The sequence below is a fragment of the Haliotis rufescens genome, unplaced genomic scaffold, assembly GCF_023055435.1.
Source record: "Haliotis rufescens isolate VD_foot unplaced genomic scaffold, xgHalRufe1.0.p SCAF_54, whole genome shotgun sequence".
Taxonomy (NCBI): domain Eukaryota; kingdom Metazoa; phylum Mollusca; class Gastropoda; order Lepetellida; family Haliotidae; genus Haliotis; species Haliotis rufescens.
Genome location: NW_025964268.1, coordinates 2,498,819 through 2,519,878, shown reverse-complemented (window position 1 = coordinate 2,519,878; position 21,060 = coordinate 2,498,819). Strand labels below are relative to the sequence as shown.

The window sequence follows — 21,060 nt, the reverse complement described above, 5'->3', positions numbered from 1 at the left end:
TGCACCCTCCGAGTCGTATGGCAAGGCCATCACTGGTTGAGCTCAGTAGGGTTGGTACAGCGTCAGACATGTATTCTGTTTACTTAGTTTTTTGTCGTTGGATTATTTTTAGTGGATAGAAATGAGAAAATTGTATTCAGACTAATACAATAAATATGGCGGGTTCATAAAATTAATTGAAGAGAAAATGAAAGATTTACAACCATTGAAGATTAAAGCCAAACATTCTCTAACGTAGGATATTTTTATCCGCCTTTCGGATGATTTGGTTCGTTAGTCGACATCTTCGAGAAATCCGATTTCGTTTTATACTGACTCCACGTTTTATCATATTTCGACGAATGCAAATTAAATATACTTCATAACATATTTATTTCTAAAGCTTACCTTATATGTGATTAAGACGTTCAGTTAGTCCAGTGGATAAAGCTTAGTTAATCACACCGAAGACCTGGTTCTATGCTCTGTGGCCTGCGCCGTGATATCGCGTGTGTATTGTGCTAGCAGAGGCGTTGAAAGCATATCCCCTCACTACCTAACCATAAACGTGGCGCAGTAGCTTAGTGCCTACAGTGGTCGTCCATCACGCCGAAACCACAGGTTCGATTCCCATCTTGGTACAATAGTATATCCTTGGTATCCTCTGTCATTCTTTGGATCAATATTGCTTAAGGTTGCGTAGAATCTCATTCACACTCTTTTAATTCGTGATGGAAATGTGGAATCAAATCATACTATGAGTGAGTGAGTGATTTTGGTTTAAAGCCACTTTGAACAATATGTCAGTAATATCACGGCATGACAGCTTGTGACTGGAAAACATAACCGGGGCGAATCGGTATTCGAACCACGAGCATAGGTTTCTGGCACGCCAAAGGAACGCATAGTGCGTTGCTGTACCTTCTAGCGCCTTGTGAAGATGGTAGGAAGCCCTTTTCAAACAAATAAATACTACGTTATAAGTTGTAGCAGGATCACTCCTAGTACATGGGGTTTATGTGTCCCGCGTTAGGTGTTATACCACGAGTCAGAGGCGACTGATATAAAACCTAACGCGGGACGCATACAACTCCATGTACCCCTGACCGACATGTTTTAATCTGTTATTGTGAACGAATTACAACAAATTCAAAATTGATCGAAAACAACTGTTCGATGGAGCTGGGGTTAGCTTGTGCTATGTCACGTGACTTTAATTGACTCCGACAAAGCGTGCGGCTTTTTGCTTCAAAGCCGGGTTTTAGGGATTTATTCTCCCGCTGAGAAATCCACATGCAGCCTGTTTGCCTAATGGTGGGGTATAAGGGCGTTATTCTATCTATCAGAAATTTATTTCTATCGCATGCGAGATACATACTATTTTATCAAGATCACGTGGACCAATCAGATCTCTAAATAGTGAAATAGTGAAATCTGAGTCAACAATATTCCCTCATAGACGCGTGTATCTTCCTGTGTTACAGCCCAAAAAAGACTATTGTAGCGACTATACGCATGCAGGAAGAAGGAAGGTACTTCAGCTTAGGTCATATCATGGGACATATATCTACATGTATATGGTTCAATGCGTTGTAAAACCGTAACACTACAGCCCACCATAGCCATCCAGTGTTATTTCCACATGTGTGCATGTATGCCTTCTGTGAACTGGTTTGAGTGGCGTGTGAACTGTTGTTGGTTATGTCACATTTGTTTTTGGTTTTGTCATCTTAATGTGGGAGGTAAAGCACAAATGACGCAAGGCGCAGACGTTATACCTACGAGTTATAATCTGTAACTTAACCAACAATACAACCTTCGTTACATCCTACAACACAGACCGCCTCCGTGGTCTAGTGGTAGATCGTCCGCCCGGAGAGCGGAAGTTCCGGGGTTCGATCCCTGGCCGCGTCATACCAAAAGACGTTAAAAGATGGTACTTGTTGTTACCCTGTCTGGCGCTCGGCATTAAGTTGCTAAAACAAGGACTGGTCGGCTCGGAGTATACTGTGTGTGAGTGGGGTATTCATGTTAAACTTGTGGCATGGTATCTCAGTGAGCTAACACTATAAATCAGCATCACTCTGGACTAGTACAAGCAGCCACACACACACACACACACACGTGTGCATGTAGGTCGCTATATAAGTGCAATAATCTTGGACGCGACGTTAAACCAGATTTCACCACATCCCCTACAACATAACTCACAACACAACCTACAATACCACCTACAACAAAACCAACAACACAACATACAACACAATCTACAACACAGCTCACAACAACCCACAACAAAACCTAAAATGCAACCTTCAGAACAACCTACAACGCAACCTACAATACAACCTACAGAACAACCTACAATACAACCTATAATACATCCTACAGAACAACCAACAACGCAACCTACAATACAACCTACAGAACAACCTACAATACAACCTACAATACATCCTACAGAACAACCTACAACGCAACCTACAATACATCCCACAGAACAACCTACAACGCAACCTACAATACAACCTTCAGAACAACCTACAATACAACCTACAGAACCTACAACGCAACCTACAATACAACCTACAGAACAACCTACAATACAACCTATAATACATCCTACAGAACAACCTACAACGCAACCTACAATACATCCTACAGAACAACCTACAATACAACCTATAATACATCCTACAGAACAACCTACAACGCAACCTACAATACAACCTACAGAACAACCTACAATACAACCTATAATACATCCTACAGAACAACCTACAACGCAACCTACAATACAACCTTCAGAACAACCTACAATACATCCTACAGAACCTACAACGCAACCTACAATACAACCTACAGAACAACCTACAATACAACCTATAATACATCCTACAGAACCACCTACAACGCAACCTACAATACAACCTACAGAACAACCTACAATACAACCTACAATACAACCTACAGAACAACCTACAATACAACCTATAATACATCCTACAGAACCACCTACAACGCAACCTACAATACAACCTACAGAACAACCTACAATACAACCTACAGAACAACCTACAACGCAACCTACAATACATCCTACAGAACAACCTACAATACAACCTACAATACAACCTTCAGAACAACCTACAACGCAACCTACAATACAACCTACAGAACAACCTACAACGCAACCTACAATACAACCTACAGAACCTACAACGCAACCTACAATACAACCTTCAGAACAACCTACAACGCAACCTACAATACATCCTACAGAACAACCTACAACGCAACCTACAATACAACCTACAGAACAACCTACAACGCAACCTACAATACAACCTACAGAACAACCTACAACGCAACCTACAATACAACCTACAGAACAACCTACAATACAACCTACAATACAACCTACAGAACAACCTACAACGCAACCTACAATACATCCTACAGAACAACCTACAATACAACCTACAATACAACCTTCAGAACAACCTACAACGCAACCTACAATACAACCTACAGAACAACCTACAACGCAACCTACAATACAACCTACAGAACCTACAACGCAACCTACAATACAACCTTCAGAACAATCTACAACGCAACCTACAATACATCCTACAGAACAACCTACAACGCAACCTACAATACAACCTACAGAACAACCTACAACGCAACCTACAATACAACCTACAGAACAACCTACAACGCAACCTACAATACAACCTACAGAACAACCTACAATACAACCTACAGAACAACCTACAACGCAACCTACAATACAACCTACAGAACAACCTACAACGCAACCTACAATACATCCTACAGAACAACCTACAACGCAACCTACAATACAACCTTCAGAACAACCTACAACGCAACCTACAATACATCCTACAGAACAACCTACAACGCAACCTACAATACAACCTTCAGAACAACCTACAACGCAACCTACAATACAACCTACAGAACAACCTACAATACAACCTACAGAACCTACAACGCAACCTACAATACATCCTACAGAACAACCTACAATACAACCTACAGAACAACCTACAACGCAACCTACAACGCAACCTACAATACAACCTTCAGAACAACCTACAACGCAACCTACAATACAACCTACAGAACAACCTACAATACAACCTACAGAACCTACAACGCAACCTACAATACATCCTACAGAACAACCTACAATACAACCTACAGAACAACCTACAACGCAACCTACAATACAACCTTCAGAACAACCTACAACGCAACCTACAATACATCCTACAGAACAACCTACAATACAACCTACAGAACCTACAACGCAACCTACAATACATCCTACAGAACAACCTACAATACAACCTACAGAACAACCTACAACGCAACCTACAATACATCCTACAGAACAACCTACAATACAACCTACAATACAACCTTCAGAACAACCTACAATACAACCTACAGAACAACCTACAATACAACCTACAGAACAACCTACAATACAACCTACAGAACAACCTACAATACAACCTACAGAACCTACAACGCAACCTACAATACATCCTACAGAACAACCTACAACGCAACCTACAATACATCCTAAAGAACAACCTACAACGCAACCTACAATACAACCTTCAGAACAACCTACAACGCAACCTACAATACATCCTACAGAACAACCTACAACGCAACCTACAATACAACCTACAGAACAACCTACAACGCAACCTACAATACATCCTAAAGAACAACCTACAACGCAACCTACAATACAACCTTCAGAACAACCTACAACGCAACCTACAATACATCCTACAGAACAACCTACAACGCAACCTACAATACATCCTACAGAACAACCTACAACGCAACCTACAATACAACCTACAGAACAACCTACAGAACAACCTACAATACATCCTACAGAACAACCTACAATACATCCTACAGAACAACCTACAACGCAACCTACTATACAACCTACAGAACAACCTACAACGCAACCTACTATTCAACTTACATTACAGTGAGTAATGTTCACTGACAACCAAAGTCAGTGGTGCCGCGTAGGCAGTGTAATACGCATGTTGACCTGTACATACATACAGCTTATTACAGTACATAACAGAAAGTAACACAAGACTGGGGAATGACCAGTTCTGCGTCATGACTGTGGAATTTATATTTAAAAAATTAAAAATTCCCTCAAGTCTTGTCTAGTTTCCTTGATTCAACACATTTGAAAACAGCAGGAGAGGGGGGAAATCATTCATAGACAAAGTTTTAGTGAAAGTGAATGGTACCAAATCTTCAATATTAAATCATGCCTCAGTAAACAAAGCGTTCAGACAGACAGTGTTATCACTAGCTGCGTGGGACGTGGTACTGCGCGACCGGGTGGTTACTACTACTACTACCACTACTACTACTACTACTACTACTGCCACCAACACCATCACTACCGCTGCCATCACTGTTACTGCTACTACCATCACTACCGCTTCCATCACTGTTACTACTACCACCATCACTACCGCTGCCATCACTGTTACTACTACCACCATCACTACCGCTGCCACAATTGTTACTACTACCACCATCACTACCGCTGCCACAATTGTTACTACTACCGCCATCACTACCGCTGCCACCACTGTTACTACTACCACCATCACTACCGCTGCCACCACTGTTACTACTACCACCATCACTACCGCTGCCACCACATGCCTCCGTAAACAAAGCGTTTAGACAGATTGCCTCGAAACCGGCCACGCTAGATGGGTACGCTATGCTAAAATATGATGTCCATAACTTTCATCTTTATTATCATGTTGTTTCAGACAAGATGTCGATTTACACTACATCGATCTATTGGTCAACTTACTGCATGCAACACGCTATGGCGTAAGGTAACGTGGACTGACGGAGGCACTGTTGTCAATGCGTGAGTCAATAGTTCATGAAGGTGAGGCGATGATTCATGAAGGCAAGGCAATGCTTCATGATGGTGAGTCAATTATTCACGATGGTGAGTCAATTATTCAAGATGGTGAGTCAATGATTTATAAATGTGAGGCAATGATTCATGATGTTGCGTCAATGATTCAAGATGGTGAGTCAATGATTTATAAAGGTGAGTCAATTATTCATGATATTGAGTGAATGATTCATGAAAGTGAGTCAATGATTCATGATGGTGAGTCAATGATTCATAATGATGAGTCAATTATCTATGAGGACGAATCAAAGATTCATGAGGTTGAGTCAATGTTTATTATGGTGATTCATGGATTCATGAAGGTTAGTCAATTGTTCATGAAGGTGAGTCAAAGATTCATGATGGGGAGTCAATGACTTATGAAAGTGAGTCAATGATTCATGATGATGAGTCAATGATTAATGATGATGAGTCAATGATTCATGAAGGTGAGTCAATGATTCATGATGGCGAGTCAATGATTATTGAAGGTAAGTAAATGATTCGTGAAGGTGAGTCAATATTTCATGATTTGGTGTCAATATTTCAATATTCCATGTTATATCAGTTCTGTCATTTTAATGTGGGAAGTGTTGCCTGGTTTGCCTATTTGGTAAAACAACTCACAGGATGCATAAAAACACGAAACGTTAACAGTGCGAATCTCGGAATTAAAATTCACTGAGCAGCAGATCCTGTAGAGCGAGTTGTGACGTCTTATATCATTTGGATAAACTGAGCACCTGGTATTGACATTGCGGACAGATTACTCAATATACTACTCCACTTTTGATGGGGACGTTGCTATCTTTCCGTGACATACAAAACTGTTTCTCATGATATGTCAAGTGAATATCTATAAAGAATGGCATATGTGGTTATTCCTATCAAGTGTAGTTTACAATCGGAAGCCTCCGCAAAACAACTACAACTGTGTATGTCTAAAATCTATATAACAACCAAGTTGCTTCCTTCACTCATGTACCAATTACCTTCTTATTGTACAAACATACACGTTTAGCTGACCGGAAAATATTCATTCCCAGCCGGTTGTATTTATTTCCGCTGAACAGTAATGCTATAATGAACAACACGAGACACACGTCTGTGCACGCAAGGTATGCGACAGGGCGGTATGCTTGATCCCTCGTCGTCTATGCGTAACGTTGAAAAAATTCAAATATTTCAATGACTGTTGATAACATTATTAATTCATACTCCAACTTACGAAAAGGATATGTTTCTAACCTGACACTGGAAGCGTCGCTATGTTCAGCCATACCTATATCATGGATCAGAGTCTCGTCGATTGGCTATGACCTACATAGAAACCCCGTGCGCATACACCTGTATATTATGCAAGGCCATGTTTCCGTAGGAGGTCAGCTATACAAAACGATTTCTTACCTTCTTGATGGTTGACTTGTTTGTAGTGTTTTGACCAGGCTTTGGCTGTTTTAATAAGCAGTTTCGCATGCAGCTTAGTACGCACACTCTGTTTTAACGTGTGTCACCTTACTACTTCCTGGTTGGTAGATGACACCGATCCGCACCTATACACGCCAATGTCAGTGCGCTGTATATTTATAATACTTACCTGTTCTCAACAGCCAGGTGATATCAGTATTAACCGACAGTCACTATATTTTGGCAGTGATGAACAAATTATTCAGATAACCTAGACATAACAACGCCCTGTTATTCATCGATCGAATCTCCTTTTCATATCTTTCCTATTTTTTATATGCAACTGTATTCAATTCACACATCACATAGGCGGTTGCGGTGTGAGGGAGTCTAATAGTAAAAGCGTTCGCACGTCAATCCGCAGGTTCCCAGTTCGATTCCCAACATGGGTACCTGTAAACCTATTATTGGTGGTCCTTTTCGTGAAAGTGCTGGAGTATTGATAAAAGCGGCGTCAAACCTTAATCGCATAGATTACTTCTTGTTGGCTATTGTGAAGATTAAAGGTACAAAATTTTCATTTTCCCGAGCGATAGTACTGGAATATTGCAGCATGCGGCGGGAGTCTACCCTCGTTGTGGCTATGTATTGTCAGCCAGGATGGGGTGAGTCACAGCTCACTAGCTGCGTGTGACGTGATACTGCGCGACCGACTAATACTACTGCCACCAACACAATCACGACCGCTGCCATCACTGTTACTACTACCACCATCACTACCGCTGCCATCACTGTTACTACAACCACCAACACTACCGCTGCCATCACTGTTACTACTACCACCAGCACCACCGCTGCCACCACCGTTACTACTACCACCATCACTACCGCTGCCACCACCGTTACTACTACCACCATCACTACCGCTGCCATCACTGTTACTACTACCACCATCACTACCGCTGCCATCACTGTTACTACTACCACCATCACTACCGCTGCCATCACTGTTACTACTACTACCATCACCACCGCTGCCATCATTGTTACTACTACTACTACCATCACTACCGCTGCCATCACTGTTACTACTACTACCATCACTACCGCTGCCATCACTGTTACTACTACTACCACCATCACTACCGCTGCCACCACAGTTACTACTACCGCCATCACTACCGCTGCCACCACTGTTACTACTACCACCATCACCACCGCTGCCATCACTGTTACTACTACCACCATCACTACCGCTGCCATCACTGTTACTACTACCACCATCACTACCGCTGCCATCACTGTTACTACCACCATCACTACCGCTGCCACCACCGTTACTACTACCACCATCACTACCGCTGCCACCACAGTTACTACTACCACCATCACTACCGCTGCCACCACAGTTACTACTACCACCATCACTACCGCTGCCATCACTGTTACTACTACCACCATCACTACCGCTGCCATCGCTGTTACTACTTCCGCCAGCACCACCGCTGCCATCACTGTTACTACCACTACCATCACTACCGCTGCCATCACTGTTACTACTACCACCATCACTACCGCTGCCACCACTGTTACTACTACCGCTTTCACATCCGCTGCCACCAATGTTACTACTACCACCATCACCACCGCTGCCATCACTGTTACTACTACCACCATCACTACCGCTGCCACCACTGTTACTACTACCGCCATGACTACCGCTGCCACCACTGTTACTACTACCGCTTTCACATCCGCTGCCATCACTGTTACTACTACCACCATCACTACCGCTGCCACCACTGTTACTACTACTACCATCACTACCGCTGCCATCACTGTTAATACTACCGCCAGCACCATGGCTTCCACCACTGTTACTACTACTACCATCACTACCGCTGCCATCACTGTTACTACCACCACCATCACTACCGCTGCCATCACTGTTACTACCACCACCATCACCACCGCTGCCATCACTGTTACTACTACCACCATCACTACCGCTGCCATCACTGTTACTACTACCACCATCACTACCGCTGCCATCACTGTTACTACTACTACCATCACTACTGCTGCCATCACTGTAACTACTACCGCCATCACTACCGCTGCCATCACTGTTACTACTACCACCATCACTACCGCTGCCATCACTGTTACTACTACTACCATCACTACCCCTGCCATCACTGTTACTACTACTACCACCATCACTACCGCTGCCATCACTGTTACTACTACCACCATCACTACCGCTGCCATCACTGTTACTACTACTACCATCACTACCGCTGCCATCACTGTTACTACCACCACCATCACTACCGCTGCCATCACTGTTATTACTACTACCATCACTACCGCTGCCATCACTGTTACTACTACTACCACCATCACTACCGCTGCCATCACTGTTACTACTACTACCATCACTACCGCTGCCATCACTGTTACTACTACCACCATCACTACCGCTGCCATCACTGTTACTACTACTACCATCACTACCCCTGCCATCACTGTTACTACCACCACCATCACTACCGCTGCCATCACTGTTACTACTACTACCATCACTACCGCTGCCATCACTGTTACTACTACTACCACCATCACTACCGCTGCCATCACTGTTACTACTACTACCATCACTACCGCTGCCATCACTGTTACTACTACTACCACCATCACTACCGCTGCCATCACTGTTACTACTACTACTACCATCACTACCGCTGCCATCACTGTTACTACTACTACCACCATCACTACCGCTGCCATCACTGTTACTACTACTAACATCACTACCGCTGCCATCACTGTTACTACTACTACCACCATCACTACCGCTGCCATCACTGTTACTACTACTACCATCACTACCGCTGCCATCACTGTTACTACTACTACCACCATCACTACCGCTGCCATCACTGTTACTACTACTACTACCATTACTACCGCTGCCATCACTGTTACTACTACTACTACCATCACTACCGCTGCCATCACTGTTACTACTACTACCATCACTACCGCTGCCATCATTGTTACTACTACTACTACCATCACTACCGCTGCCATCACTGTTACTACTACTACCATCACTACCGCTGCCATCACTGTTACTACTACTACCACCATCACTACCGCTGCCATCACTGTTACTACTACTACCATCACTACCGCTGCCATCACTGTTACTACCACCACCATCACTACCGCTGCCATCACTGTTACTACTACTACCATCACTACCGCTGCCATCACTGTTACTACCACCACCATCACTACCGCGGCCATCACTGTTACTACTACTACCATCACTACCGCTGTCATCACTGTTACTACTACTACCATCACTACCGCTGCCATCACTGTTACTACCACCGCCATCACTACCGCTGCCATCATTGTTACTACTACCACCATCACTACCGCTGCCATCACTGTTACTACTACTACCATCACTACCGCTGCCACCACTGTTACTACTACTACCACCATCACTACCGCTGCCATCACTGTTACTACTACTACCATCACTACCGCTGCCATCACTGTTACTACTACCACTACCATCACTACCGCTGCCATCACTGTTACTACTACTACCATCACTACCGCTGCCATCACTGTTACTACTACTACCATCACTACCGCTGCCATCACTGTTACTACCACCGCCAGCACCACCGCTGCCATCACTGTTACTACTACCACCATCACTACCGCTGCCATCACTGTTACTACTACCACCACCATCACTACCGCTGCCATCACTGTTACTACTACTACCATCACTACCGCTGCCATCACTGTTACTACCACCGCCATCACTACCGCTGCCATCACTGTTACTACTACCACCATCACTACCGCTGCCATCACTGTTACTACTACTACTACCATCACTACCGCTGCCATCACTGTTATTACCACCGCCATCACTACCGCTGCCACCACTGTTACTACTACCACCATCACTACCGCTGCCATCACTGTTACTACTACTACCATCACTACCGCTGCCATCACTGTTACTACCACCGCCATCACTACCGCTGCCATCACTGTTACTACCACTACCATCACTACCGCTGCCATCACTGTTACTACTACCACTACCATCACTACCGCTGCCATCACTGTTACTACTACTACCATCACTACCGCTGCCATCACTGTTACTACTACTACCATCACTACCGCTGCCATCACTGTTACTACCACCGCCAGCACCACCGCTGCCATCACTGTTACTACCACTACCATCACTACCGCTGCCATCACTGTTACTACCACTACCATCACTACCGCTGCCATCACTGTTACTACTACCACTACCATCACTACCGCTGCCATCACTGTTACTACTACTACCATCACTACCGCTGCCATCACTGTTACTACTACTACCATCACTACCGCTGCCATCACTGTTACTACCACCGCCAGCACCACCGCTGCCATCACTGTTACTACTACCACCATCACTACCGCTGCCATCACTGTTACTACTACCACCACCATCACTACCGCTGCCATCACTGTTACTACTACTACCATCACTACCGCTGCCATCACTGTTACTACCACCGCCATCACTACCGCTGCCATCACTGTTACTACTACCACCATCACAACCGCTGCCATCACTGTTACTACTACTACCACCATCACTACCGCTGCCATCACTGTTACTACTACTACCATCACTACCGCTGCCATCACTGTTACTACTACTACCATCACTACCGCTGCCATCACTGTTACTACTACTACCATCACTACCGCTGCCATCAATGTTACTACTACCACCATCACTACCACGGCCATCACTGTTACTACTACTACCATCACTACCGCTGCCATCACTGTTACTACTACTACCATCACTACCGCTGCCATCAATGTTACTACTACTACCATCACTACCGCTGCCATCAATGTTACTACTACCACCATCACTACCGCTGCCATCACTGTTACTACTACTACCATCACTACCGCTGCCATCACTGTTACTACTACTACCATCACTACCGCTGCCATCAATGTTACTACTACTACCATCACTACCGCTGCCATCAATGTTACTACTACCGCCATCACTACCGCTGCCATCACTGTTACTACTACTACCATCACTACCGCTGCCATCAATGTTACTACTACCACCATCACTACCGCTGCCATCACTGTTACTACCACCGCCATCACTACCGCTGCCATCACTGTTACTACTACTACTACCATCACTACCGCTGTCATCACTGTTACTACTACCGCCATCACTACCGCTGCCATCACTGTTACTACTACTACCATCACTACCGCTGCCATCATTGTTACTACTACTACTACCATCACTACCGCTGCCATCACTGTTACTACTACCACCATCACTACCGCTGCCATCACTGTTACTACTACCACCATCACCACCGCTGCCATCACTGTTACTACTACCACCATCACTACCGCTGCCATCATTGTTACTACTACTACTACCATCACTACCGCTGCCATCACTGTTACTACTACCGCCAGCACCACCGCTGCCACCACCGTTACTACTACCACCATCACTACCGCTGCAACAGCTAATAGTACCAACACCACTAATGCTTCAACTTCCACCCCCACTACCTCTACTTCTACCACCACCACTACTACTATTATTACTACTACTAGTAGTAGTACTACTACTGATACTACTACTACTACTACTGCTGCTACTACAACTACAACTACTTCTACCACTAGTGGTCCTATTGCTACTACTGCTACAGATGCTACTATACTAGCCACATAAAGAAACTGTGCACGGAGAAAATATATTCTGGATTGAAATACAACACAGCAAGAACAAAATGATGCAGACGCTGTAGCAGCTGAATGATCGGACCATAAGAAAATGACAACGGGACCTGAACAACATCTGTTACGATGACGTCAGAAGATCAAAATGGAGTAGGGGGTCAAACGACAAAGTCACAAAGTCAATAACGGGTATGACCACCCTGTGCGTGAATCACAGCAGTGCATCGGCGACGCATGGAGTCCACCAAACGGGCATGGAAGGCCTGGGGAATGGCCTGCCATATCCTCCTCAAATCCTGTGCCAAGTCACGGACGTTATCTGGAGGATGTGGAAGACGACGCAGACGGCGCTCCATTTGATCCCACACATGCTCTTTTGAGGAGAGATCTGGAGAAATTGCAGGCCATGGCAGTAACATGACATTGTTATGGTGAAGGAAATCCATTGCGACCCTAGCCGTGTGAGGACGAGCGTTGTCCTGTTGAAATGTCAATCCCGGGTCATGACGTTGCAGGAAAGGAATGACCACAGGCCTCAGAATCTGATCTCTGTAGCCAACACCGGTGAGATTGCGCTGAACAACCACCAAAGGGGTTCGGTGCCGTGCTGTTATCCCACCCCAAATCATCACAGAGCCACCTCCAAAACGATTCCTCTCCACAATACAGTTGCGTGCATAACGTTCTCCCAAACGCCGGTAGACACGTTGGCGCCCGTCACTGTGGGAAATGTTGAACCTCGATTCATCTGTAAAGACAACATTTCTCCACCATATTCGAGGTTGGCGAACATGATTTCGACACCATCTTAGACGGTTGACTCGATGACGGTGTGTCTGGATGGGACGTATGGCAGGGCGTCAAGGTCGAATCCCGTACTGACGTAAACGATTCCTGACATTGTTGGGATGGATACGGCGCAGTCCAGGAATTGTCTGGGACGTCGTTACTGCCGTTTGGAACCTGTGTCGGAGATGTGTAACTCGAATCCATCTGTCCTGTCTTGGCGTCGTTCCTCGGGGACGTCCTGAACTTGGGTGGTCGGCAACGTCATTTGTGTTCTGATAATGCCTCACCAATGCCGATATCGTGTAACGATGGCATTGGAAATGTGTTGCCACCTGTTGTTGCCACATTCCCGCTCGGATCATTCCAATGGCTTCATGACGCTGTGCAGCTGTCAATCTTGGCATGATTTGCTTGTGATATGCTTGTGTCTGCGCCTGAGAAGTTTTGAATTTTTGAATGACCACAGATCATGCTTTCCAAAGTGACAGCGAATGTTGAGTTGCACGTGCTGTGTACAGCTGCACAGGATGCACGTGCAGTAACACATTGCACGTCCATAGGCCCCCATCAATGACGTCATATCGCATGGCACGTGCATGAGCGTTTGAATGTCTCCAATAATTGCTGTGTTCAAACCTATCTTTCATATATGGACGGTGTGCCCTTATATCTATATTTTCTCCGTGCACAGTTTCTTTATGTGGCTAGTATACTTATAGCACCAAAAGGTCTAGTTTGTGTCGAGAAACCTACAAACGAAGTGATCGGTCCCTAGGGTCCTTGCCTTAAAATAATGACCTCGGCAAGTGAAATCAATTGTTTTGTTATTCCAAAGTTCGTCTATAAAGTGTTTAATTTCAACTTTTCGCAGCCTTCTTTTTATTAGAATCACCATTGCACCGTTCCTTCATACCATAGCCCTCCATTAAATAAGGGTGACCAAACCTTTTCCATAATCCTACGAAAGTGTCTGTTGTACGATTCGAACTATCATAAGCATGTGCTTATAAATCACTTTTAAATAGTGACAACACCAGGTGTTCGCGTGTCCAAAACACATACAAAGGCAAGTAAATTGTTCACATGAAAAACAAGAAAACAGCGTTATCACTATCCCCCGTCGTGGGGCACATTAGAATTTTGTTTTTTTTATATAGCAGTGAATATTAACTATAAAAAGTGTCCTTTTAAGCCTTAATTTGGTCGCTTAATGTAATCACATAAGCTCTTAGATAAGCGAACTTCAGTAGTTTCTGAAAATCTGCACACACTATGCACTAAGTTGATAAGCACGGAGCAAGGGCCATAACTCTCTCAAAAAATAATTTATGGGACATATTTTCGAACTCAGTCTTCACAAGTATCTCTTAGATAAGCATGCAAACTTTCATTATTGTAACTTCAGTTGTTTCTGAGAAAGATTGTCCCCATTGCACACCCTGTTTACTAAGTTGAAAATCACGAAGCAAGGGCCGTTACTCTGTAAAATAATAATTCATCGGACCAGAAATTGACATACGGGTTGTTATAAAGAACATAGCGCCTGTCGTGCAGATTTCAGTCGATTGTGGGATTTGCGGGGCATGTGTACCGTCAACTGGGCATCTACAGTCAAGCAAGCTGGTATATATAAGGAAGATGAATAACATTAGGCTAAGGACACAACCCTGTTTCACACCAGTGTTTGGAAAATGTATATCCATTCATACATAAAAGCCATAAACATACTTTTACACAAATAACACACGCTATTATCTTTTCCCCTATGTGTATAATGTTTTTGCTTTTCCGTAGTTTTTTTTAACACCTCCACCATATATGGTAGTGAAAGCTATCTGACATACTTTATTGCAGTTAGTTTATGAAGCTAACTCGTGCACTCTAATATCGCTAAAACAACATCATCCTATATATTAAAAGCTCTAAAAGAACACACACCCAACACAACACCCCTAATTCAACACTCCCACATACGGCATCCCACATACACCATATCGACCAGTACAACATCACCCAGCAGTCATTAATAGCATTACAAAGTAAGAAGATCCGGGGTAGAATAGGTTTTCAGCAACCCATACTTGGGCGGGATCGGTGGTCAGGCACTAACGTGGATCGATGCTGATAATGTCAAGCAATGGATTGTCCGGTCCAGATTCGATTATTTACAGACCGTCGTCATATAGCTGGAATATTGCTGAGTGTGGCGTTAAACAACAAACAAACAAACAAACAAAGTAAAATAGTACTTTGAACCAGGCATATTCTGCTCCCTAAATTTCACCGGGGCAAAACTACACAAAACCGGGTACTCAAGGCATCGGACGTAAAATATAACCGATGCAAAAATAAGCGTCTTTATCTGCTCGTGTACTTGTACTATGAAGGTTCAGGGGTCGCGGAGTTGAGTGGATAGTGTCTTCTTGTCGTTGGCCTCACAGTGCGTGGAGGCTGAAAGGTTATACACCCATGTTTTCTGCGGTAGTCTGACATTTCAGGTCTTGTACAAGCGAAGTGTCGTATCACCTCTTTCACCCCCGGGCACTCGGCGCCGTAATTACAATAATTAATAACAAACAACAAACAAGCCTCTCCTAAGTAGGCATTTCTCAGCTCCTGCTATCCTATAAATAGGAAGTTTCGTATCCGAAAAGACAAATCGTTTTGTGGTTCTAACATAGATATTTGTACACAGGGTAGGAATATTCAGTTTAATAACTACAGTGAAAACCCATTAACCTGGACACTACTCCCCTCAATCCAGTTGTCCAGATTGACGTTACTATCACGAGTAAGATGTAATGTCACTTTAACAAGGAGATAAACCTGGTCTCGTCATTTTTAAAGATTTCGAAAGTACATTCTAACTTGAATTCGAAAAAATACTCTATTCTAGATTTATCAGTCAGAGGTTTTAAATCACAATAACTACTGCTTATCGAAACAGCTGATGTAACGGTCGACTAACACTTAGTCAATGAAAACATGTCTTTAAAATAATACAAAAATATAGAAAGAAACTTTCAACTTCTGTTGGGGATTCAAGCAAACTAGACTTGATTAGTTTGATCTAGACTTGCCTAGGCTTATAGTGAAAACAAATAACTAAAAAATATAAATACCACAGTCATGGTGCAAGACTAATTAACGTCTTGAAATAGTGATATTACAACATAAGGTTACAAAATGCAGGGATGGGGCTACTTCATTGACAATACATTTTGGGCAGACAGCACAATATAAATCGACAAATTAGAACGTGTATGTTAAATTTTGGGATGAAAATTGGAACGTTTCTTTTTCCGACTTTAATTTGATATCGTTCACTAAACAATGAGCGTTGGTGTAAACCCGTGATAGCATATCATTTTACTGTCTCTAAAGCTAAGTGTTCCCACATTCATGAGTATATAATCAATTGACAACACCCAACTGACAATATAACCCGAACACTGAAGGGCAATCGCAAGTCATCTCATCTGACCGCTTCGCTACATGAGATAATCGGAGTTACTTCCCTTTGAATAGACGGGCCTATTTAAGTCTCTGTCATATTTTCTTTTCACACCAGCCAGCTGCGATTATCAGTCTCGGTCCAGCTCGCACTTTTTGCCGTTTCATATGGATTTAATCATTTATTTGTTATCTCATTACTGGCATATATAAGAACGACGTACGCATGTACTTCTTTGTGGATGTGAACACAGTAAGAGAGTAATTATACAATTGAGTCTAAGCTAGTCATAATTGAAACGCACGATAAAACTTGGTTTGAAACGCGTGTGCCAGCTCAGTAACGGAATGTTCTTCAGACATACAGGGTGAGTTTGTGATGAGTCCGGTGGACCGATTTCGCAATAGCTGTGCGTGAGTTTGACGCCGTTCTTTTGTACCATATGTAAAATCGCGGGAAGACAGAACTCAGAAATATGACATCTTAGTGTGGATTATTGGACAGGTCGTTGAGTCAGAAAGACAAGAGCATGCAGCGTAGCTATTGCTGACGAATTCCACTATTATTTCAAATGTAACGCCTTTGTAAAGTCTAGATCTAAATATATTGCATCTACTCATGAACGACATAACCTGTATTACAGAGTGCAAGAAAATTATGTGCACTAGAAATGTTGCCAAGTTTACAAAATGCCTAAAAGTGTCGCAATTCTACATCTTACTGTGCGAACTAAATGTAAAACGTAACCTCATCATGTTATTTATTTTTAGACCTATGCTTTTGTACCACTGTCGGTGGTGATTTCAGAATATAGAATTGAAAAGGAGAGCTGGTGACGGTTCAGTGAGTTTGCTTCAATAACTTGAGAATGTCACGAATAATCAAAGCATCAACGGACGGACAATAGCGACAAAAAACAACTCGTGTTTGTTTTGGGAAAATTGCGACCATTTCTTCATGTTTTGTTTGGTTCAGTAATATTGATATAAATCAGTTGTTAAGGACATGCAGCTGTATCACATCAGGTCAGGGTAAAAAGTTACAGTCGCAACATATTTCCCTTTCGGGACAAACCAATTCGTAGTTAAATCATCTTCCCGAGGCAAGGGAGTTAACTGACTTTAAAAGTCCAGTTTCCACCCTTGCCGAAATGGGCTGTACTTCCTGGACTCGACTGTAGCGCCACCAGTGGCTATTACGAGTTATGTCACTTCTATGCCTCTCCTATGGACACATCAAATTTTATCCCTCGTATCACTTGCATTTGCTTCAAACAAAATGGTGGCGCCCAGTCAAGACGATCTGATCGATAATCAAGATCTATATTGTGATAAAACGGGTCTTACATCGCGAAGTGCATCAGATCACGTGAGCACCTTGATTAAAAACATGGAAACATTTGGAAAATGTGTGTTGACAACGAGTTGGCGGTGCACATGCTTTGTAAATACTGCAATCGACCGAAATCTGCATGACAGTTTACGAACCGGATTTCGATTTCGTTGCGCGATTGTGATTGGACTATGCATAGACTCGTTAGTCCAGCCAAAACGTAACCCCATAATACCAGCCTAGTTCGGCAAGGGTGGAACTTTTATAGTCAGTTAACTCACATGCCTCGGGCAGATGTATTTATAGACCTCGCATTTTTAAACAGACAAAGAATTGTTTCGTCTATTGAGACATACAGACACAAAGTCAACCAGGCTAGCGTATCAGTTGTTATTAGATACACGGTTAGGGTAGGGGAGTGTGATTTGTAAACGAGAATGCGGCTGAATTATTTTAATAATAACCCTATTGAACTTGTAATTCATTTTTTTCCTCATGATAACATTATGGTGTAAGAAAAGAAAAAGTAAAAATGCTCGTTTTCAAGCTATAGCTCGTATTCCCACAAACGCTTAAAGCTTATCGGCGTCATTGTATAGAAACAGACCAGCCGTGTTTTACACTCTGCACAATAGTTGATATGCTTCATGAATATGTGAAATTAATAGCGTCCCTGTATATCAATCTTTCACATTTGGGGTAACTCACACATGCGTTTTTGAAAATAGTCGTATTGGTGTATGTGCACAAACACGAACAATATATTCACCCGCCCGACAAGTTCAACATGGTAAATATTTGTGCAGTGTCATTATAGGTACGCCCTGTATACATGCACAGTATAATGTAGTTGTACAGAAAGTAGCATTAGCATTGCCAATTAAAGTATCGCATATTTTATCACCCGTTATTGAGTCACGTGTGCAGGCACTCATCGGTTCTGTACCGAGAAAGGTACTGATTGGCTTTCATCGTTTAACACATACTCTTAAGTAATTGAAATAATATGAATGTAACTAGAACTTAAACTATATAATCACTTTATTTTATCACTTACTCAATGTTTTATTGCGAGTGGTTTCTTTGAAGAGGATAGATATAAGAAGATCTGCAATACATGTCACACGTTTGCAGAGAGACAGAAATATCTGTTGATGTGACACCCATCGAATGTTCAGGGGTACCGGAATTACGGTACGGTCTAAAATACACTATAGCGATACAGTGGGGACAACACAAAACTCTATCAAATCACTTTAACCTACCCCTGAGCGACACTGTCATTCTGCCTGTTCGGTTTCAAGAGAGACCATATACCGATTTGGTCTGTGGTTTCAAATACAGTTTTAGAAAGTCAATACTACACTATTTTGTGTGGATTTCGATTGAACGATACGTCGGTAATATTTCGGTAATATGAAAAACATCGGAATTGAAAACTCACGTGTTTAATCAAGGGTGTTGCTCTGGCCGCGTCATGCCAAAAAAAGTTAAACGATGGACCGGCCGGCTGGGAGTTTGAGTTTGTGTGGGTGTTCATAAACGCCCTCTTGACATCTACGTGGGGTAGCACTAACTCTGGACAAGTACAAGCAGCCACACTTGTGACACACACGTGCATGCACGTCGCTCGACAAGTGAACCCCATGTACCACTGGGCAGACGCGAATAGCTACCGGAAGTGCTAGGATGTTTCTACTTTGTTGTATGAAAATGTCATAAATTAGTCATGCATTGTGTGACAGGAAGTACAGAAATAATCTGTCTATTACGTGGAACATCGCCTGGTGGAAAGTACAGAAATAATTATTTATCCTCGACTAATCAACCATATTATTCTTCGCCGTGTACTGCAATATTTCCACTATACGACTTTGGGGACATCAGGCAAGGTCACCGGACCCTGTTAGTCCTGTCCCCATTAATTTAGAACTCCTTATTCCGGACCTCGTGGATATAGAACTCCTTATTCCGGACCTCGTGGATATAGAACTCCTTATTCCGGACCTCGTGGATATAGAACTCCTTATTCCGGACCTCGTGGATATAGAACTCCTTATTCCGGGCCCCGTTAATCTAGAACTCCTTATTCCAGGCCACATTAATCTAGACCTCCTTATTCCGGACCTCGTTAATCTAGACCTCCTTATTCCGGATCTCGTTCATATAGAACTTTTTATTCCGGATCCCGTTAGTCCGGATCCCGGTAATCGCTCACAGCGCCAGCGTACATAAACTAAGATAAGACCAGATACGTTTTATT

The 21,060-nt window shown here is 43.2% G+C and overlaps 2 protein-coding genes across 5 annotated transcripts in view; one reads left to right on the top strand and one right to left on the bottom strand.

The window, feature by feature from the left end:
- LOC124121936 (SH3 domain-binding protein 2-like) overlaps positions 1 to 20,422 on the bottom strand; it is a 46,702-nt gene extending 26,280 nt beyond the window's left edge. The window contains exon 1 of one of the 4 annotated variants that reach the window (XM_046485072.2): positions 20,242 to 20,422. The gene's annotated coding sequence lies outside the window, so the exon portion shown is untranslated. The other 3 variants (XM_046485073.2, XM_046485071.2, XM_048385121.1) reach the window with 3 other exon arrangements.
- On the top strand, positions 1,713 to 5,034 carry LOC125374218 (GATA zinc finger domain-containing protein 14-like). Its single transcript, XM_048385139.1, has 2 exons — positions 1,713 to 1,721; positions 2,989 to 5,034. The coding sequence occupies exons 1-2, from the start codon at positions 1,713 to 1,715 to the stop codon at positions 5,032 to 5,034; spliced, it is 2,055 nt and encodes a 684-aa protein (XP_048241096.1).
- Positions 20,423 to 21,060: the final 638 nt, after the last annotated feature.